This window comes from Castor canadensis, chromosome 18 (genome assembly GCF_047511655.1).
Source record: "Castor canadensis chromosome 18, mCasCan1.hap1v2, whole genome shotgun sequence".
Classification (NCBI taxonomy): domain Eukaryota; kingdom Metazoa; phylum Chordata; class Mammalia; order Rodentia; family Castoridae; genus Castor; species Castor canadensis.
This window is the reverse complement of record NC_133403.1, coordinates 38,360,284-38,383,198: the sequence shown is the minus strand read 5'-3', so window position 1 is coordinate 38,383,198 and position 22,915 is coordinate 38,360,284. Positions and strand designations below refer to the sequence as shown.

At 40.1% G+C, this 22,915-nt stretch overlaps 1 protein-coding gene across 3 annotated transcripts in view; it reads right to left on the bottom strand.

The window, feature by feature from the left end:
* Naa25 (N-alpha-acetyltransferase 25, NatB auxiliary subunit) overlaps window positions 1–22,915 on the bottom strand; it is a 59,607-nt gene that overhangs the window by 28,879 nt on the left and 7,813 nt on the right. For 2 of the 3 annotated variants that reach the window (XM_074061027.1, XM_074061028.1), the window contains exons 2-11: window positions 19,056–19,141; window positions 17,971–18,109; window positions 14,997–15,115; window positions 11,693–11,767; window positions 10,071–10,178; window positions 9,551–9,629; window positions 7,669–7,780; window positions 7,020–7,109; window positions 5,214–5,383; window positions 1,182–1,294 (exon numbers count right to left, since the gene is read on the bottom strand). In XM_074061027.1, the coding sequence (XP_073917128.1) occupies window positions 1,182–1,294; window positions 5,214–5,383; window positions 7,020–7,109; window positions 7,669–7,780; window positions 9,551–9,629; window positions 10,071–10,178; window positions 11,693–11,767; window positions 14,997–15,115; window positions 17,971–18,109; window positions 19,056–19,141 (1,091 nt within the window). Of the gene's footprint in view, window positions 1–1,181; window positions 1,295–5,213; window positions 5,384–7,019; window positions 7,110–7,668; window positions 7,781–9,550; window positions 9,630–10,070; window positions 10,179–11,692; window positions 11,768–14,996; window positions 15,116–17,970; window positions 18,110–19,055; window positions 19,142–22,915 lie in introns of those variants that run through there. The other variant, XM_020161118.2, reaches the window with a different exon arrangement.

Sequence of the window (22,915 nt, the reverse complement as noted above, 5' to 3'; positions counted from 1 at the left end):
TGAAAAAAAAAAAACTTTCTTTAGCATACCATTTTTAATTTACCAATAGCTTTAAAAAAAAAAATCTGTTAACACACAACACTGATAAAACCCAATTAAACAGGGACACTCACTCATTGCTGACCAAAACTGCTTTAGTACATGTACAAAAAGGAAAAAAAACAAAACTGTGTAAATGTTTCCTAAGTTATAGCATAATAATATAATGTATATCACAGAAATGAAAGGTTTAAGACTGCAATTAACATTGATTTGCTTTGTGATGATACAACTTGACATTTAAGACATTTTGGGAAGAGGCATACTGGATTTGAATTCAGAGCCTCACACATACTAGCCCAGCCCTCTACCACTTGAGCCACACTGCTAGTTCCATATGCGATAAATATAAATAATCTTTTGATACAAATAAAAACTTAAAATAAAACCCCACTCCTCATACAGTTTCACATCTGTTGTTTCAATCTGTCCACATTATAGTAACTTAATTACGATCAGAAGTATATCACATATTCGTGAGAAACTAGGCTCAGATTTCTTGCTTCTAATCACATCACCAGACCTATTATTCTTTTTTTCCCCTTGGTAGCACTGCGTTTTAAACTCAGGGCCTCACTCTCGCTCATCAGGCACTCTACCACTTGAGGCACCAGCCCCAGCTCTACCTTTTATGTATTTGTTATGTTTACTTTCAATGCCTTCTTTAGCAAATGGCAAAGAAAAAGTGTCAAAACAGATTTTATGAAATAACATACATTCTTTAGTCTGCACAGCTTTTCTGCTGTATAAAAAATTGCCTCAGCTGGGAGCTGGTGGTTCACAACTGTAATCCTAGCTACTCAGGAGGAGATCAGGATTGTGGTACTATTTGGCCCAGACAAATAGTTCATGAGACCCTATGTTGAAAACATCCATCATAAAAAAAAAGTGCTGGTGGAGGGGCTCAATCAGTAAAACTGCATGCCTAGCAAGTGTGAGGCCCTCAGTTCAAGACTCAGTATAACAAAGAACAAAAAAAAAGAAAGAAATTATGCCTTGGATGTGACAGCACCTAGAGCACTTGGCCTGGTGGGGCTGTTACCAGGTAACTCATGACTGCCCTCCCACACATTATAGAGAAAACCCAAACACTTCATCAAGTTTCAATAAACAGGCACTAACAGAACTCTGAATATACTCACTTTTGTACACTGTGTTGCAGGCAAAAGGTCAACAAATACCTTAAGGTCTGTAAAACAACAAGGTTTATCCCCAAACTTTTTAAAATACTGGAACATTAATTCTTCTGGGTCACCTAAAGAGGCAGGAAAAAAAGAAATCACTAAGTTATTTATGAACTAAAGCAATTTCTAAATTAACTGATAAGTCTAACTTGAAAACATTTCAATTAAATTAAAATGCTGCTTGAATGCTTGAATTCATTGCCAATTACTGAAAATAAGAAAGGAGGGGCTGGCCGAGTGGTTCAGGTGGTAGAGCACCTTCTTAGCAAGTGTGAAGCCCTGAGCTCAAATCACAATGATGCCAAAAAAAAAAAAAGATGTGAAACAAACAAAGTCAGATTACCTAAAATTACCTTCAGGAAATGGAAAGAAAGTTTGTTGAGCTAGTGTCTCACTATGTAGTCCAGGCTGGCCTCAAACTCACACTCCTCCCATACCAGCCTCCCAGTACTGTAATTATAGGCAGGCATCACCTCACCCAGCTTCTGAAATATCTTTGTTTGTCTTTGGGGGGGGGCGGGAGGAAGTACTTCAACCAAGGGCCTCACATTTGTTAGGCAGCCACTTTACCCATGTGAGCCACTACCACTGCACCAGCCCCTCGTGAAACAATTTCTTTTTTTTTTTTGAAAGTACTGGAGTTTGAACTCAGGGCTTCACGCTTGCTAGGGAGGCGATCTACCACTTGAGCCATACCCACACCCTTTTGTGGACAGAGTCTTTGCCATACTGCAGGCTTTTTTTGCTTTGGTTATTTTTCAGGTAAAGTCTTACAGTTTTGCCTGGAGCTGACCTCAAGACAGAGATCCTCCTACCTCAACCTCCCGATGGCTGGGATTATAGGCTAGGACCACCACACCTGGTTAATTGGTTGAGATGAGAGTCTCATCATCAAAATAACCAGAGCAAAATAACAGAGCAGGTGTGGCTCAAGCAAAAGAATGCTTGCTTGGCAAGCATGAAGCCCTGAAAACAAACCCCAGGTCCACCAAAAAAAATTTTTTTTCATTATACTTCACATGCAAACATTAAACATACATGCTTCTCTCCATTCCATTCCTAAATAGCTTAATAAGTACTAACTAAATGCTAATGAAATAAAAGCTAACATCTGTTGATAGGCACACCAAAAGAAAATAAATGGAAAGAAAGGAAAATTTAAACTACCATTAAAGCTAACATTTCATCTTATTTTTCCTCAAATTAAGACCCAAAAAAAACCAAACAAAATAGTCTCAACCTGATGCAAGATTTAACAAATAGAGATTTGTGCCAAGCACAGTGGCTCATGTCAATAATTCCAGCTACTCAGGAGGTGAAGTTGGGGAGGACAGTTCTGGCAAAAAGTTGAGACCCCCATCTCAACCAATGTGCTAGGTGTGGTAGCCACACACCTATCATCCCAGCTATCCCAGAGGCTTAATAGGAGTATCATGGCATAAACATGAGACCCTATTCGAAAACTAAAGCAAAAAAGCCTGAGGGGTATGGTTTCAGTGGTAGAGTGCCTGCCTAGAAAATGTGAGGCCCTGAGTTCAAACTTCAGTACCACCAAAAAAACCAACCAAACAAAGAGATTATTAGCTGGTGTGGTAGTATACATCTATAATCCCAGCACTCAGGTAGAGGAAGAGGATTAAGGGTTTGAGGCTAGCCTGAGCTACATTGTAAGTTTGAGGTTACCCTGTCTCCAAACTAATTAAACAAATAAATTAAAATTTTAAAAAAGAATCTTTTTTTTTTTTTTACCTTTTTTTTTTTTTTATTATTCATATGTGCATACAAGGCTTGGTTTATTTCTCCCCCCTGCCCCCACCCCCTCCCTTACCACCCACTCCACTCCCTCCCGCTCCCCCCCTCAATACCCAGCAGAAACTATTTTGCCCTTATCTCTAATTTTAAAAACAAGAATCTTAAACTAGGTTCTCTGTAGAATTTGGGTTCATAGTTCCCATTCACATTTCTTTGTGAAGAGAGGTCCTTGGCTTTAATTAGATTCTCAGAGGACTTGGGGACCCAAAAGAGACTAAGAATCACATACTGGTCTGGTGGCTCCGTGACACAGCACTGCATAGCACAAGGCCCTGGAATCTATCGCAGCACCACGGATAATGGAGATCAGACAAACTCTGACATTAGTAAGAGGTGGGTGGAAGTGAGCAAAGAACTGTGGTCCATGAAGCAAGTGTCATGGCAGACCCAGACCTTCACATTGGGCTCTGAAAGCAATTCTCTGGACTCTATTTAACTGAAAATTATAAGAACACTTTTTTTTTGTAGTACTAGAATTTGAACTCGGGGCCTCATACTTGCTAGGCAGGCACTCTTATCACTTGAGCCACTCTGCCAACCCAGTTTTGTGATCAGTTTTTTCAAGATAGGGTCTCTTGAACTATCTGCCCAGGCTGGCTTCAAACCTTGATCCTCCTTCTGAGTAGCTAGGATTAAAGGAGTGAGCCACCAGCACCCATAAAAACACATTCATTTCCAATTCCCAAACTAGCAGACTGCTAGAAGCCAACACAGAATTAAAAATTGGTTGTGAATGAGCTACAAAGGTTACAATGAAGGAAAGAGAACAGTTAATTGTGGAATGCACTGCCAAGAACATTAATGCATTAATTAGATGATTAAAATGGACAGAGATGCTTTAGGACAGATTTCATATATTGGAGGTGCTTGTTCTATCAGGATAACTGTGCCTCCCAAAAAAACCTTTTGATCAATGTTTTTCTCCCTATGTAACTGGGGTTTGAACTCAGGGCTTTGTGCGTGTTAAACAAGTACTCTACTACACGCCCTCTACCTCTCTTGATCAAACTCTGTTGACCAAACTTTCAGTGATGAATGAGGAAAAAAGTTTCTTTTGAGCTTTCTCTTTCAAAAGGACACTAAAAATGGAGTTGATTATCTTAAATTTAGCATAAGTCAAGGTATAATTAAAACTAATTCTTAGTATGAGAATTGGCTGCTTTGGGAGGACCATTTTTGACAAAACTATAAAGTAGCACAATATGACATCCTTTATTTCTGGTGCAATAAGATCATAAAGAAACATTTTACAAAAAAAACATCTAAGGGCTCCATCAAATTTCCTAATGGCCTCCCTCCCATGACACTTTACTCTCCACATCATTCTTTCCTCTTTTGGCTGTTCAGCTGCTAACAGCTCTAATTCTGTACAATACTCTTTCTGGCTGTGTGTGTGTGTAGTGCTGGGATCAAACCCAGGTCCTACTGTGTGACAGGCAAGTGCTCTAACACTGACTTAGTCCTTCATTTTTTTTTTCTTTTTTGTGGTAATGGAGTTTGAACTGAAGACCTTACACAGAAGTAGCTCCACCACTTCAGTTACTTCTTTTTTTGGGTGGTATGGGGCTTTGAACTCAGCATTTTGAGCTTGCCAGGCAGGCACTCTACAGCTTGAGCCATTCCTCCAGTCCTACTTTAGCTATTTGTCAAGCAGGGTCTCAAGTGCATGCCAGGGCTGACAGAGACCATGAGCCTCCTATTTATGCTTCCCATGTAGCTGCAATGACAGGTGTGTGCCACACTGTACCCAGTTGTTTTTGGTTGAGATGGAGTCTTACTAACTTTTTCCATGGACTACCCTCAAACCAAAATCCTCCTGAGTAGCTAGGATTATAGGCATAAGAAACTGCACCCAGCTTTCCAGTATTCTTTCGTCAATAGCTTTGTTCAGTGCTTGGAATAGATTTTCAAGAAAACTTTCACACATGACATGAAGTTCTGGCAAGTTCGCTTTGAAGCTAATGTGACTTCACCATTGGATCAGCAAAGCAGCTGATGGAACAGGAAGAGATGCTAACACTGAATGACACTGTGTGAGTGAGGCAGACTCACTCTGTGAGCGAGCTGCTCATTAGTAAATATTTCTAGGTTAGAAGATGTAGGCCTCACATAATAACTACTACTACAGGATATTCCTGCATCATCTCCCAGGTTCCCAAATCTCACATGTTTTCTTACCCAGCTTATACTCATCATTACAACCTTGACTTCGTAAACGCCTAATCAGCTCCAATTTAGCTAGATGTGGTCCTCGGAGATGGCGAGAACTTTTAGATTCTTCTGTTATTCGATCCTCTATGAACTTCACAGCTTCTTCTGCAGAATAATGTACTTCTCCTTCTAAAGAGCTGAATATAAACACAAAAAAGGGTAATTTGTGGCCTCTACCATCCTTCCAAAAGTTTAAAGTCAAGCCAAACAATTTAAAAAGAAAGAATGACTTGATTATTATAAAATATGTGTAGAATAAAAAGGTACTATGAGCAGGGTATGGGGGTTCTCGCCTATAATGCCAGCACTCAGGAAGATCATAAGTTGGACACCAACCTGGGCTTCATAATGAGTCCAAAGCCACCTTGAACTACATATCGAGACCCTGCTTCAAAAAACCAAGACCGGGGATGTAGCTCAGTGGTAGACTACTTGGCTGGCATAGGCAAGCCCTGGGTTCCACCCCCAGCACTGACCAAAAAAAAAAGGAGAGAACTGTGAGCATACTCCAACAAATACCAAGTTACAAACTTACTACAAACTTTGACAACACTGTAGCACAACCACTTCCACCTCTTTCTTTAAAAAAAAAAAGCTGGGAGGGTTGCAATTTTAGTTATAAAATACTGCCTAGGGCTAATCGAATGGGTCAAGTGGTAGAACACAAGTGTGAGGCCCTGAGTTCAAACTCCAGTACAAAAAAAAAAAACAAAAAACCCCTGCCTAATAAAAATAGAAGTACACTTTATCGACTGGAGATTAAGGTTGAGCTGGGCATGGGGATGCACAAGTGAAATACCAGCACCTGGGAGGCTGAGATGGTGGATCTTTAGTTTGGGGCCAGCCTAAGTTACATAGCAACAACCTGTCTCAAAAAAAAAAAGAAAAAAAAAAAAAAAAAAGATGAAAGCTAGGAGCCGGTAGCTCAGCAGTGTAATCTTAGGACCCTGAGATCAGGAGAATCTGTTCAAGACCAGCCACAGCAAACAGTTCATGAGAAGCCATCTCCAAAATGAGTGAGTAAAAATGGACTGTAAGTGTAGCTCAAGCCGTAGAGCACCTGCTTTGCAAGCTTGAAGCTTGAAGCCCTGAGTCCTCACCCCAGTCCCACAAAAAAAAAAAAAAAAAAAAAAAAAATGAAGGCTGAGAAAAATTAGATGACTTAGTATTTATTTTTTCTTGCATACATTAGTTGCACAGGGTGGAGGTGTTCACTGAGACTCAGCTAACATTATGAAGTATACATTACCTCATAATTAGTATCTTTTTTTCCCCAGTATCTGCTGGGGATCAGACCTAGGACCCCATAAAGGCTACTGACACTCTAGTACTAAGCCTCATAATCTGCTGTCTTATTTCTGCATTCACTATTTTATTTTATTGTATTTATTGTATTGTATCGTATCGTTTTATACAGTACCAGGGCTTGAACTCAGGGCCTACACCACCTTTAGCCACTTCACCAGCCCTTTTTATGTTAGGTATTTTTGAGAGAGGGTCTCACCAACTACTGCTGGAGCTGGCTTCGAACCATGATCCTCCTGATCTCTGCCTCCTGAGTAGCTAGGATTACAGGTGGGAGCCAGCACCCAGCTAATAAGAATTTTATAACGTCCGTGTGTTTATTTTATACTAAAAAATGGGGGGAAATCTTACTTTGAAAGGAATATATTATTTGTACCAAAAAGAGAACTCAATTGGCTTACAATGAAATCCTTCTGCTAACAGCATATTAAAAAGTGCCTATGTAATTTAGGAAAGAAGATAACTTACTGTTCACCTTCAGCAGGTGGAGTCCAGGCCTCTTCAATCAGCCGAAAGACAGAATCGAAGTAAGTCAGATAGAACTGCCAGTCATCTGAGCTGAAATCAGATTGAATGATGCACACACAGGATTAATCCCAAATTGTGACAAATCTGCCTGAGGAACCACAATGACTTCTCTTTTTAAGTAACATTTCCATGGGCACAAGCAGTGGCCCGCCCCTTCTTCTGCAGCCCTAAAAGGGCACCACTCCTGAGGCATTGTCAAAGAATTCTGAGACACTACTCTTTCCATCAATAAAATAACCAGGTTAAGCTTTTCCAAAATAGGAGGTGGTGTACACTTAAGAACGAAGCCATCTCTCTTTCGACCAGTATTGAATATGATAAATGAACTGAGCACTCATTCTGAAGACCTAACCTACACAACACGGTGGGCTAAGAATCATTATACCTCCTTACCAAAAGATGATGGCTCATTAAAAACTTTAAAAACACGAGGGGCTGGAGGGTGGCTCACAATGTACAGCGCTTGCCTAGCAAGGGCAAGACCTAGTTCAAACCCCAGTATTACAAAAACAACAACAAAAAAACCCATAAAAATTGTTGATCATGAGGCGTGATGACAAGCTCAAAGCACGAAAAGCAGCCTACTCACTTTTTCAGCAACAGTCTCCGGGAAAGAGCGTTGCACTCTGGCCACCTGCTCAGTTTCTTGTACATAGCCATGCATTTATTTTCCCGGCTCTGAAGCTCACTTGTCAACTTCTCTATAATTAAAAGTTATAGATGCTGATAAGCTGATTTCATTTCTACCCCAAACCAGAAAAGAATCAAATAACAGGAAGGAAAATGTCTCATTTCTTTATTCATTCTCTTGAAAATGAGGCCACTCTTTCCAGATACAAACTACTATCTTGATTATTTTGTTTAAGAGAACAAAGTAAATGTCTGATAATAAATTTTATAATCACTTTCTCAGTAAAATACAAAGATTCAAAATGTATTATTGGGTTGAGTATTTGGGAAACACTTATAACTCCAAGAGCATCCAAGGACTAGTAAATTTACCCCATTCATATAGTTCTAATAGACTGAAGTGGGGGAGCCGCACTGGGTAAGCACAGTGAGATTTCAGGTGGAAGATAAATCAGAGATGAAATCAAACTTGTTTCAAACAGTTTAGAATAGCTTAGCAGGTTAAGAATATTAATATCTGCATTATCAATTTCCTATAGAGAATGTAAATTTTAATTATCCAATTACAGGCTAGCTGAGTAAGCCAGAATGCTAGAATTGTACCCATCTGCAAGGAGACTAGAGTAAAAGAATAAATTACATTAAAAAACAAAAACAGGCTGGATGCTGGTGGCTTGTATCTGTAATCCTAGCTAATTGAAAGGCTGAGATTGCAAGGATCATAGTTCGAGGCCAGCCCAGGAGACCACATCTCCAAAATAACCAGAGCAGAATGGACTGAATGGAGGTGTGGCTCAAGCAGTAGTACCTGCTTTACAAGCTTAAAGCCTTGAGTTCAAATCCCAGTTCCACATTTAAGGGGAAAAAAAAAAGCTGGGTGTGGTGATACACACCTGTAATCCCAGCACTTGGGAGACAAAAGCAGGATTGTTTTTGAGTTACATAGCAAGGCCCTGTCTCAAAAAAAAGAAAAACAGGTGTGATGGCACATAACTATAATGCCTACACTCAAGTGGGAAAGGCAGCAGGATCCCAAATTTGAGGCCAGCATGAGCTAAATAGGGAGACCCTGTCTCAAAACTCAAAAGAAGCTGGGTGTAGGCCAGGTGTAGTGACTCATATCTGTAATCCCAGCTTCCTGGGAGGCGGAGATGATGAGAATCACCGTGGAAGGCTACCCACGGTAAAGAGTTACAAGATCATGTCTCAACTAGTAAGTTGGGCATGGTGACACGCGCCTGTTATCTCAGCCACTCAGGAAGCAAAGATAGGAGGTGTAGGTCCAGGCCAGTCCAGCAAAAACACGTGGCATCTTCCCCAAAATAACTAAAGCAAAAAGGGGCGTGGCAGGGGGCTCGAGTGGTAGAGCGCTTGCCTAGCAAGTGTGAGGCCCTCAGTTCAGATCCCAGTATCGAAATAAGTAAATAAATAAGAAAGGAAAGTTCCAGGCTAGCCTGGGTTACATAGCAAGACCACATCTCCAAAATAACCAAACCAAAAATAAACAAACAAACAAGTTAATTAATTTTTTAAAAGAAGGACAAGGGGAAGACAGATCTTGGTAAGGACCTGAAGAGCAAGAAACTGCAGGAGAACCTGGGCAGGGTGTTAGAGATCTGGAACACACTCTTTCACACTCCTTCAATTTTCTGAACCCATGAATTATTTTCAATTAAAACACAGCTTAAAAATAAATTTACAGCATATAGAAGAATATAACAAAGTGATTAATCACAAATGATTTTTATCTTTGTATTTCTCTACATGGAAGTATGTTTCCACATTAAACACTTTTCACGTTTAAATAGAAAAACCAACTTGCAGAAAACTTTAAAAATTACCTCCTAATTTCCCTCTAATGACATCCAAGGCTTCCTGGTACTTTCCCAGTCGTTCCAGGATCATGTAATAAAGTTCAACCTTACAAAAGAAACAGATAAGTGCAACCATTGAAACTTTGCAATCAAAAGAAGATAGTCACTTGCATTCTTTTTTAAGTTATCATAGAACAATGTCTTCAAATGACATGAAGCCAATAGCAAGAGTCAGATGACAGTGGTTTCCCAGCTGTGCACACCTAGCTTAGGGCACTCGTTCAGCATGACAATGAACCCAAGCAGAAGGCTGCCAAAGCTGCATCTCTACAAGGGCCAGAGCTAGGGGCTCATCCCAGTGCTGTATCGCTTCCCTGACCTGCAGAAGGCACTGGGTTTGATCCCCACACCAGGAGTGCACGCATACAAGGGCCAAGATCCAGGAAGCAGGCATGAACTAGAGTAATAGAACATTACAGCACTGTAATGTAATATTGTGACACTATCAAAATCATGAAAACACAAAAGTATGCCTTCAATTACTTACTTCAGCCTCAGCTTCTATCTTGTCTTCTTTCACCATCTTTTCTACCATTCTCTCAGCAAGGGGCAGAAACATTGTTTTTGATAGGTTTTCATCCTGTGCCGATATAGACTAAAAGAAGAAAAATAAACATTTCACTAATTTGTTCCCTGCTTGCACTATTCATGCTACCATGCAGACCATCACTGTGACTCTGATACATAATTATCAGCCTACTGAGTCAAATATCAAAACTAATCAGAATTTGCCAAGTGGAGAGATAAGAGAATAGTCTGCTTTACATAAGATTTCTTTACTAAGCTGGGCATCAGGTGCTCATGCCTATAATCCTAGCCACTCAGGAGCTACAGATCAAGAGGACTGAGGTTAAAAGCCAGCCCCAGCAGGTAGTTCTGAGACCCTACTTCAAAAAAGCCTTCTTTAACAAAAAAAGGGCTGGTGGAGTGATCCCAGTGCCACAAAATAAATAAATAAATAAAATTTCTTTACTAAAGACTCATCATCCTACGCATTTTGAAATATTAATCTTCTACAATATGGCATAATGTTCAAATAGGTTTTTCATACACTCCTCTAGAAATATGTCTGTTTATTATACATCCATGGTATCCGTGTGAAGAAGGAAGCCTTTCAGATAAATTTTTGAGATATTAACATATTTAAAAGAAGGGATATGCCAATTTCTTATTCATATAGTTTGCTACTAGCTACATTTATCTTAGATACTTTTAAATTATCAGAGCTAACTTGCCCCTTGCAAACATCCTTTCAGGGTAGATATTATAGTTATTTTATAGTGAAAGAATCTAAGACTAAGAGATTCCCCCAAAAGCTCTACAAAACATATGGGAAAGCCACATGTATTTAAGGCAGACCTGTCTGACCCCAAAATGTCTACTTTTAATCACCACATCTTACGTCTTCCTCTCCTATGCAGAATCTCAATTTGGTCCGTACAGTAGAGGTAAGCATCTCCATTCTGCCAAAGAGCAAACTGAGGCTCAGAAAGGAAAAATGTTAAAACAAGGCTAACCAATTCAATGACTACTCACTAACCTACAATATTGCCTTAAAAACGAATCCAGATTGATAGCTTCAAGGCTGGTACTTGATCAAATAAACCAGCAATGGACCTAAGATTCAGGGAAAGTTCAGTCCATGTTGAATACAAATAAACTGACACACCAACTCAGAAAATATCAAGTTGCAAGGCACTGATAGTACACGCCTATAATCCCAGCACTCAGTAGGCAGAGGCAGCAGGATCTCCAGTTCCAGGCCAGCCTGACTCAAAAGATATCCTGTCTCAAAAGAAAAAGAAGAAGAAAAAGGAGGAGGAAGAGGAAGAGGAGGAAAGAAAAACAGAAAAAGAGAGAGAGAGAGAGAGAGAGAGAGAGGAAGGAAGGAAGGAAGAAAGGGGAGGGAAGGAAGAGAAGAAGAAAAAGTGGCAGCAGCAGCAATGGAGAAAGAGGAGGAAGACAACTAGCCACGTAGCATCCCTAGCTTGAAAAGTCAATTGACAATATATAAAAGGTCCATATTTGACCCCACTGCAACACATAACCCAAGATGTTCAGAAGACAATGATTTAAAGAAAACAATTTCATTCTGACTGCCAGACTCACCTGCATAATTAAGCTCATCACAGACCAAAAGTAGTAAGGATTTTTGGGGACAATCTTATACAGAGCCATGCCAGCCTGAAAAACAAAGCCATAAATACTTAATTTAGAAAACTCATGAAGAGAACAATTAACAAACCAGATATGAAGAAAACAAATAAACATAAAAACGACCTATATATTTGGCAGTAAGTTTCCCAGGAGAGCAGTAATACTTCTACATAGTGTAATACTTCTACTTAGTGTAAGTGCTGAGTGACTTGACAGCTATAAAAGAGGTACGAAAGAGTGCCGTATCTTGAGTGGTATTTCACCTTTTTGACTGTGTCTTGCTAAAGTTAAAGTCTAATATCCATAGACTACACTGTGACCTAGTGCAGTTCAAGTAAACTACCAGCAAACACAAAATTTGGCTTGTAAATACATATCAATAGCAATCATTACTAAAGACAGCACAGTAGCCAGTTATGGTAAAACAAAGAAAAGCAGACAGCAGTAAAGCCTCATGGTACACGCAGCACTCAGGACACTGAGGCAGGAGGATCAAGAGTGCACGGCCAGTCTCAGCTACATAGTGAAACTGTCTCATAGCAAAAAGCAAAAGAAAAACTGACAATATATTGAAACCTCAATATCAGAAAATATTACAATGACATAATTCAAAACATAATTCTTAGGTTAGGAAAATAATCAGGTTCTTTCAAGATAACATTAATCAGAGCTAACCTTCCCATTGGGAAATGTACAACATGCAAATACGTCAAAACAGACATGAGAAAATGGAATAAAGTAAACTTATTCAAGCAGAACTAAGAATCTGTCCATAAACAGTCAACTACTAACTTAAACTAGCTGGGGACTGGCGGTTCACACCTATAATCCCAGCTACTTGGGAGGCTGAGATCAGAAAGATCACAGCTCCAGACCAGCCCAGGCAAACAGTTCAAGAGACCCCATGTACAAAATAACCAGAGTTCCCGGGAGCTGGTAGGTCATGCCTGTAATCCTAGTGACTCAGGAGATAGGGATCAGGAGGATCACAGTTCGAAATCAGCCAGGCAAATAGTTCGTGAGACCCTATCTAAAAAATATTCAACACAAAACAGGGCTGGTAAGGTGGCTCAAGCAGAAGCAGGCCTACTTAGCAAGCCTAAGGCAGAGTTCAAACCACAGAACCTCAAAAAAAAAAAAATAGCAAAATGGACTGGAGGTGTGGCTCAAGCCTGCACCTGCTTTGCAAGCATGAAGCCCTGTATTAAGAACTTAACTATTAGGCAGGTGAAGTGGCAAAAGTGGTAAAGTGCCTGCTTAGCAAGTGTGAGGCCCTGAGTCCAACCCCTGGTACTACCAAAAAAAGAACTTAACTGTTAAATTACATCAAAGGCATGTCTCTGCAAAGAGCAGGGGGCAAAATTGTATATATACCTGGCGTAAAGCTAAGCCACACGCAAATGAAAACTAGCTCTGTGTTCAAGCAGAATGGATGTTTTTTCCTTTTGTTAAAATTTACTTGAAGTATTTACTTTACGACTGCATGGACTTGTCCTTTTTATATACATTGTGTGTATGTATGTATGCATGTGTGTATATACATGTGTATGTGTGTATATCTTTATTTCTAAACATATTGTTAGATCCTAGCATCATGTTGGTGGCATACTCTTAGAGCTCTATCCCTTACTGAGGCAAATGTCAGGGGGTGAGGGGAGTGGGGAGAGAAGGCATTTACAGTCTGCTTCTCTCATTTAGCATATGGTGGGACCATCTTCCTATGTCAACAAATAAAGATGCCCAGTATTACTAGGAGGATATGGTACTGCATACACTTTATTCTACCACAGGATGAGACATCACTTCTTTTAATGATATCCTTATAGGCAGGCATTCAATATACTTTGCTTAAAATACATCTCTACAAGTAGAAATGATATTAGGGTTGGTATGTATGTTAGGGAGTGGCTTAAGTGGTAAGAATGCTTGCCTAGCAAGTACAAAGCCCTGAGGTTCAAACCCAGTACCACCAAAAAACAAAAGATTAAAAAGGAAACTGATATGATTGTTAGTATTGCCAATTTAAAAAATACTCTCATCTTACATTTAAGAAAATTATAATCTCAGAATACTTTTTTTTAAGAATATCGTTAAATAAACTCATGATTTAAAAAAAAAAATGGGGGGATATGTACAGTGCTGAGGTTTGAACTCAAAGCATCATGCTCACTAGACCAGCATTCTACTGCTTGTACCACACCTCCAACTCCTTTTTACTCTGGTTATTTTGGATATAGGGTCTCACTTTTGCCCAGGACAGCCTAGACTGCAATCCTGATATTTTATACTTGCCGCCACAGCTGGGATGACAGGCACAAGAGACCACACACAACTTTGTTCCATTTAGTTGGGGTCTCATAAACTACTTTTTACTCAGGCTGGCCTGGAACCATAATTCTCCCAACCTCAGCCTCTGCACAGCTTAGGATGTCAGGCGCACACTGCTGAGCCCAGCTATTGGCTGAGATGGAGGTCTCACGAACCTCCAAATCTCAGCCTCCCAAGTAGCTACCATTCTGGCACCTGGCTATGACAATTTTTCTAAAGAATTACATTTGACTATTTGGGAAGCAGCTATCAGAAGGATCATGATGTGAGGCCAGCCCAGGGAATCTACTCTTCCCCTCCCCCCCTCCAAAAAAACTAGCTTGACATCATAGCTGAGATTAATAGTACAGGTATTTCACTTCTCTGGAATGTCAACTGTACCACACACTACTTCAAATGTGTCCAAATGACGTTCCTTCAATTGTATAAAACAAACACCTAAAATAAGGTAAACAGTAAATAAGCTGCCTCAAGCAAGCAAAACACAAAACAAGAAAACACCCCAGACAATGGGGACATCCCCCCTGGTGGATTTAAAAATCTCAGCAGGCTATAAACAGCTAAATTTACAAATTAGATGTACCCTTTAAAGTTATTCTTCCTATATTCTGCTCATTTTTGCTCTGGATTTCTGCCCATTTACTGAAAATTTATTAGCAATCTAATGCAGCAGGACAATTTGAAAGAGCCTTACCAAATCAAACCAAACAGACCATCAAACCACAAAAGAACAATCTACGTTTCTCAAATGAGACATTTTAAAAACTTGAAAAATAAGCAAGTAGCTCATCACCACAGACAAATACAAATTTATGTAAATTCAATTCTCTTTCGAGACACACACACACACACACACACACACACACTACAGTCAAATCACATTAAGGAGACTTTTACCTTAGCCCAGTGGGTTTGGGGATCAAGTTACCTGCTGCATTTTCTTGTACTCGCCCACTCTGGCATAGGCCATGAAGAGGTGAGAGTGATACTCCTCACTATTGGGGACTTTCTTCACAGCTGCCTCATAAAGTTTTGTAACTAACTCCGCTATGATAAAGAGAAATGAAGATTTAATTATGCTTCATTATCAAAGCAAACCCTAATAGCACTTAATTGATTTTCCTATTTGGTGAAAACAGAGGCCTCCTACCATTAAAGAAGAAAGTAGGAGCTCTGCCTTTGGCTTATCTGGGTCAGGACTATTCTCATGGCTAGGTGTTGTTCAGATGAAGCACGGATTAAGTCAGGCATCCTCATCACATTTACAACATACAACGCCTCCCAGGACCTGGGCTCTCTACCTCCTTAAATCTCTCCCTCAGCAAGTTATTGTCTAGCCACATCAAGCCATTTAGTTCCAACAGATTCCTTGTATCACATCTGCATGATTTATACAGTTCCCTCTTCCTAATTCTCCTTTCCACTCTCATCTACTAAGTGAACATCATCCAAGACCCAGTTCAAATGAAATCTTCCCTGAATACTGTCTCTGCTTCTCCACCCCAATTTGATCACTGTCTACCTCTGCTTTCTTAGACACTCCCCCAAAAAAACCTCTATTATAGGCCAGGATGGTGGTGCACACCTGTAATCCCAGCAATCTGGGCTACATAATGAGATCATCAAAAAAAATCCACATTAATAACATTTATTAATGTATAATGCTACATACTACATAATGAGCTGCTTTATTCCCTTGTAGATTACGAGTGACAAGAGATCAGAGGGAGCACCTTTCCTCTTTGATTTTGAACAGTATGTGACACATCCAAACAATGTCTATGAATAAATGTTTTTATAAAATATTGGAGAGCTGAGTGTGTGGCTCAAAGTGTGGAGTGCATGCCTAACAATTGCAAGGCCCTGAGTTCAAACCCCAGGACAACCAAAAAAATAAACAACCCACTGAGGAGGATCCATACCCCTAAATCAAAATAACCTTCAAATAACCAGATATAATACCTTGAACCTTAAGTTTCATCTTTTATAAGAATTAAAAACTGAACTATAAAATATCATTCTCTGCCCACTATGTTGGCAACATTTTTAAAGGTTAAGAATACCAAGTATGGGTGGAGATGAGCTCACTGGCAGCTTAGCATTTGTGAGATGTGAGGCCCTGTGCTCCATTCCCAGCACCACAAAATAAAGGAAAAAGGGGCAGGGGACCAAGTGCTAACAATGATAGAACAATGAACAATCAGAACTCAGAAAAACTGCTAACATACTTAGAGAACAAGTTGACATTATCTTTAGAACAAAAACTACCCTATGACACAGTTGTACTCCTAAGTTGCGGTAGTCAACCAATGAAATATTCTCTGGCAATGAAAATGAATTAATTACACCACTTGGATATTTGATGAAAATCTAACAAACTTATTAATCAATAAATTAGATGTAAATCATACAATATATACACCCATTTATATAAAGTTCATAATTAAGCAAAACTGGGCTGAGGGGGTGGCTCAAGTGGTAGAGCGCCTGCTTTGAGGCCCTTAGTTCAAACCCCAGAACCACCAAAAAGGGCTGGGGGTGGGGGTGAGGGGCAAGGAAAGAGGCATCACCCACAGGGAAAATAAGCAAAACTATTACTACTTACAGAAACAAATGTGACAAAGATTTAAAGAAAAAAAAAGTAAGAAGGCTGGGGTGGGGTACAGTTCAGTGGTAGAGCACCTGCCTACTTACCTAGGATGCATGATGTGGGGAGCAGGGTGGAAGGGAGGGAGGAGGGACGGAGGAAAGGAAGCAAAGGGAAGGAGGGGAAAGGAAGGAAGGGGAGGGGAATGAGGGAGAGGAGAGTTGAGGAGGGAGAAAAGAACAACTCAGGATAGTAAGTACTTCTTGGGAGGTAAAAAGGAATTGTGATTGACAAGGAGCATACACAAGCATTCCTAGTATTTGTTTCTTTGTTTTTGTTTTAGTTTTTTTGGTAGTGGTAGTACTGGAGTTTGTTTTTTATTTGTTTTGCAGTACTGGGGTTTGTACTCAGGGCTTCTACCTGAGCCAGTCCACTAGCCCTTTTCTGTGATGGGTTTTTTGAGAGAGGGTCTCACAAACAATTTGCCTGGGCTGGCTTCAAACCTCAGTCCTCCTGATCTCTGTCTCCTGAGTAGCTAGGATTATAGACATCAGCCATTGTGCCCAGCATGGTACTGGGGTTTGAACCCAGGGCCTCTCTCTTCCTAGGCAGTCGCTCTATTACTTTAGCCATACCTGTAGTCCAGCATTCCTAACATCAACAATGCTCTATTTCTTAATTTGGGTGGTAGATTCATTATTATGCATCAAATTTACTAGTATATTAAATAAGATATAATCTCAGATTATATGTATTATGAAAATATAGTTTTATAATAAAATATATTTAAGAAATCAACAATGAAAACCTTTATTTAAGGTCAATTTATTTACAGATTAAATGACAGATTATTTAGAATGTACTTTGAAATAATCTGGCAGGGAGGAGAGACAAAATAAGACTGGTCACAGGTGAATAATTACCAAAAGTGAGTAATGAATGCAATGGGATTATTAGGCTACTCTACTTTCATCTGTGTTTAAAATATTCCATCTTAAAAAACGAAAACAAGGGCTCAACTGGTAAAGTGGTATAGTACTTGTCTAGCAAACTGGAGGCCTTGAGTTCAAACCCCAGTACTGCAAGAAAAAACAAGAAAAGGATTCATTCAGCAAACCAAAATGTTACTGTTGAACTCACTTTAATTCTCACTCCAATTCAAGTAACCTCATTAAGTTCATGTAAACTATCCTTTCTATAATCTACCCACTGTCATCCATATAAACCACAGGTAACATCTAAGTCAGACAAAGCAAAACAGCGAAATATGGAAAAACATATGCTCAAGTTTAGCAATGAAAACAGAGAAACATACGTCGATGCATCTCCCGGTAAAGAATGGTCAGTGCTTGCAGCGAGTTGTCATCCGTTGGCTCAAGGGCGGCCACCTCCTGTGCCAAGATGAAGGCTTCCTCATGCTTTCCAGTTCTCTGCAAACCAATTGCCTTTAGAACCTAAAAGCAAGGAAAGAAAAATCAGTTTTGTATTGCTTATTGGTACTGGGGTTTCAACTCTGGGCCTAGCACTTGCTATGCAAGTGATCTAAAACTTCAGCCACATCCCCAAAAATCAATTTTTAAAAGACAGAAAAGCTGAGGCAGTGGGATGGGGAGTTCCAGGCCAGCCCCTCAGATACATAATGAGACCCTGTCTCAAAAAAACAAAAACAGAAGAAAAAAAAAGAAGAAAGAAAAGAAAAAATACAAGCAATTCAAGATTTATTTTTCTTTTGTTTCTTCGCAGTGCTGGGCATTGAACTGTGTGCATACTAGAGAAGCACTACCTCTGCTCAGGCCAGACTTAAACTCAACATCCTATTGCCTCTGAAGAGCACTTGGGATTGCAAGCATGTACCACCACACCCAGCCCTAATAGCCAGGTGTGGTGGTACATGTCTGTAATCCCATCACTCAGGAGGAAGGCAGAAGGATTGCAAATTCAAGGCCAGCCTGGGCTAAAAGTTAAAATTCTGGCTCAAAGGAAAAAAAGACTACTTATGGCATGTAAAGTGGTAAAGAAAATAAATGGCCTAAAAAATACTATGCAAAACACAGAAATAGTTACTAAAGGGATCAAACATCCTTTCCCTATAAAGAATTACAGCCAGGCACCAGTGGCTCATGCCAGTAATCCTAGCTACTTGGAAGACTGACATCAGGAGGATCACAGTTCAAGGCCAGCCCAGGCAAAAAGTGAGACTCTATCTCAAAAATAACAGCACAAAAAAAGGGCTAGGAGTGGTTCAAGTGGTAGAGCACCTGCCTAGCAAACATGAGGTTCCCAGTTCAAACCCCAGTATAGCCAAAAAACTTACGAAAAGCAGCTGGGAGTGTGGCTCAAGTGGTAGGTTATTACAAATATAACCACAACTCTGAATAACTCTTGAGCAGATGAACTTACCTTAGCACAGTGAAGATCCTTATGTTTCTTCAGCAGTTTATCCGCTTGCTGAATTGCCATTTTGTTATTCCCATTATCAAGATAATCTATGAAAGAAATAATAGTTATTATATTTCTTCAACAACAAACATGAAATTACACAGGCTGCTTTCAAATATTTCAGAAAGCATCATAACCTTCTACTAAAAATATCAGGGAGCTAGGCGCTGGTAGCTCATGCCCATAATCCCAGCTACTCAGGAGGAAGAGATCAAGAGGATCAAGGTTTGAAGCCAGCCCAGGCAAACAGTTTGAGAGACCCTATGTGGAAAAACCACATCACAATAAAAAAGGTGGGGAGGGGCCTGGTGGAGTGGCTCAAGGTGTGGGCCAAGTTCAAACCCCAGTACCTAAAAAAAAAAAAAATCATGGTGGGGCTAGGACTGTACCTCACTGGTAGAGTGCACTTTAGGATTGAACCCTGGGTTCGATTCCCAGCTCCTGAGCACATACACAAAACCCCATCACGGAGCTGATTTTACCTTTTTGGTTTTTTGGTGGCACTGGGAATGGAACCCAGGACCTTGCACATGCTAGGCAAGTACTCTTACCACTGAGCTTCCAGCCCTAATTTGAACTCTAAATGAGCTATCATCCAAAAGCAATATAATCAGGTTATGTTAGCAATTAATGAAGATTCAAGATTAGACAGCTGATGACACATTTTTTTTCTTTTTTTTTTGCAGTACTGGGGTTTGAACTCAAGGCCTTCACCTTGAGCCATTCCACTAGCCCAATTTTTTGTGATAGGGTTTTTCAAGATAGGGTCTCGTGAACTATTTTTGATCCTCCTGATCTGCATCCTGATTAATTGGAATTACAGGAGTGAGGCACCAGCGCCTGGCATGATTTTTTTTTTTAATCTATGGAAAATTAATGGGTTTAGTCACCAAGATCTTCAAATATCTTAAAAATTAAACAGGAAAAGAACCCTTTTAACGTTCAAGCTTCTAATCTACCAGGGGGACGATGTTCCTTCAATAAAATGTATCTACTTTGCCACAAACCTACCTATACTTCACAAAAAAAGTTAGAGAAGGCTTTACTCATAAGCCTAGGGGACAGGGAAGGAAGTAGGCAAAAATAGCACTTTCAAACACTAGTTAGAACAGAAACTAGATCTCACTTTTGGTGGTACTGGGGTTTGAACTCAAGAGCCTCATGCTTGCTAGGCAGTCAACTTCTAGGTTTCCCAAAGCTATATATCCATTAAACACAATTTTACCTGATATTTTTGAAATGTGTAACATGCTTTGGTACACATATACACAGTGAAATCATACTGTTTTCATGTGGTTAGAGCACCCTACCTCTCTCAGCAGACACTTGATACACAGTACAATGTATGATCTATAGTCTTCATGCCATACATCTCATCTCTAGACTCATTCATCCTATGTAACCTCAAATTTATACTTTCTGACCTACATCTCCCCTTTTCCTGCCCCTTTCCACACCTGGTAACCACTGTTCTACTCTCTCTGTAGGTCCAACCGTGCAGGGTTTTTGTTGTAATTGTGTTTTGCGAAACTGGAGACTGAGTCCAGAGTCTCCCACATGCTAGACCACTTGAGGTCATCCCGCACCCTTATGTAGTGTTTTCTGTTCGGCTTATTTCACTTAGCAGAAGGACTTCCTGGTTGTCACAACTGCACTATCTGCCTTTGTCTTGCGGCTCAATGATATTTCAGAGTGTTTGTGTGCGTGCACACACCACAATACTTTATCCATTCGTCCACCAACGAAAACAGGTTATTTCTATACTCTGGCTACTGTAAATAATGCTGCAATGACACGGGCGCACAGGTATCTCTGTGAGGTGCCGATAACATTTCTCTTGGTTATATACCCAGCAGAGGGATTGCTAGGTCATTTGGAGGTGCTATTTTTAATTTTTTGAGGAAGCTCCATTCGGTTTTCTGTGTAATGGTTATACCAATTTACATTCCCACCAATGGTGTACAAGCCTTCCCTTTTCTCTTCACTCTCACCAACACTTGTTTCTCCTGTCTGTTAGCAGCCATACTAGCAGATATGAGGTGATATCTCATTCTGATTCTGATTTGCATTTGCCTCACAGTCATGTTGAGCACCTTTTCATATACTGTTGGTCATTTTTATGTCCTCTTTAAATAAATATCTATTCAGGTCCTTTGACCATTTTTTGGTTCTTTTTGGTTTTGAGTTGTGCAATCCATTACAAATTTTAAGGAATATAGAGACCCACTATAAAATTATGTTGAGGGGCTGGAGGAGTGACTCAAGCTGTAGAGCACCTGCCTAGTGAGCACAAAGCCATGAGTTCAAACCCCAGTACCATCAAAAGAAAAAAAATTATGTTAAGGGCTGGTGGAGCAGCTCAAGCAGTAGAGTGCCTGACGAGCAAGCATGAGGCCTCTAGTCCAAACCACGTACTGGGGGCGGGGGAAAGTTAAAGAAAAAAGCAATCAATTATTATTCTAAAGTATATCAAAAGATTCATTTCTGTATCAGAAGATCTGGAAGAAAATGAGAAGTGTCCTAAATAGCAAACAGGATGGTAGCTGTCAATTCTAAATGCAAAAATAATGACTGAACACAAGCTAGTCCACAACCTCCTACCACTACAAGGCCCTTGTTTTCTCATTGAAGGCCCAAATCAGTTGTAGAAACACATGAGGCACAAACAACTCAAAATCACCTATGGACCAAATGCAGCAGCAGAAATGCTTGCTCACAGCTGGTGGGAAGGTAAAATGCTACAACTTTGCTAGGACACTGGTAGTTTCTTCAAAAACTAAATATACTGTTGCCATTTGATCCAGCAAACATGCTCCTTAGAATCACCCAAATGAGCTGAAACATAAAAACACGCACATGAAAATTTATAGATTTATCTGCAACTCCAAAACTTGGAAGCAACCAAGATGTCTAACAAATGAACGGATAAACAATGGCATATCCATACAACAGAATGCTACTATCAATAAAAGAAATGAGCAGCCGGGCACTGGTGGCTCACACCTGTAATCCTAGCTACTTGGGAGGTTGAGATGGGGAGCGTCACAGTTCGAGGCAAGCCTGGGCAAATAGTTCCCAAGATTCCATCTCCAAAAATAATGAGAGCAAACTGGACTGGAGGCGTGGCTCAAGCGGTAGAGTGGTGGTAGAGCAAAGCCCTGAGTTCAAACTCTAAGTCTCAACCAAAAAAAAAAAAAAAAACAAAAACCACAAAAATGAGCTGATGTAGTGGCTCAAGTGGTAAAGCACCTGTCTAGCAAGCATGAGGCCCTGAGTTCAAGCCCCAGTACTGCCAAAAAAAAAAAAAAAAAAAAGGAATATGAGCTATCAAGCCACAAATAGAACCAATCTGAACAAGCTATATACCATATAATCCCTATATGATAGCCCAGAAAAGGCAAAACTATAAAGATAGTAAAACTTCAGAGGCAGCCAGGTGTTTGCCCAGGGCTAGAAGGAGAGTGGGATAAGTAGGTTGAGCACAGGGACTTTTGGGGCACTGGAGGATATATGTTATTAAATATCTGTCAACAGCCATAGACTGTATGGTGAATCCTAGGGCTGGGATGTAGCTCAGTGGTAGAGCACTCACCTCGCATGCACAAGGTGCTGGTTTGATCCCAGCACTGGGGGAAAAAAGTGAATTCTAATGTAAGCTACGTAAGAACTTTAATAGCAATAATTTTGTAGCCAATTGGCTCAGCAACTTAACAAATGTACCAAAAACGCAAGATATTAAATAAAAGAAACAGGGATGGAGAGATCAGAGTATACAGAAATCCTGCTTTCTGCTCATTTTTGTAAACCTAAAACTGCCCCAA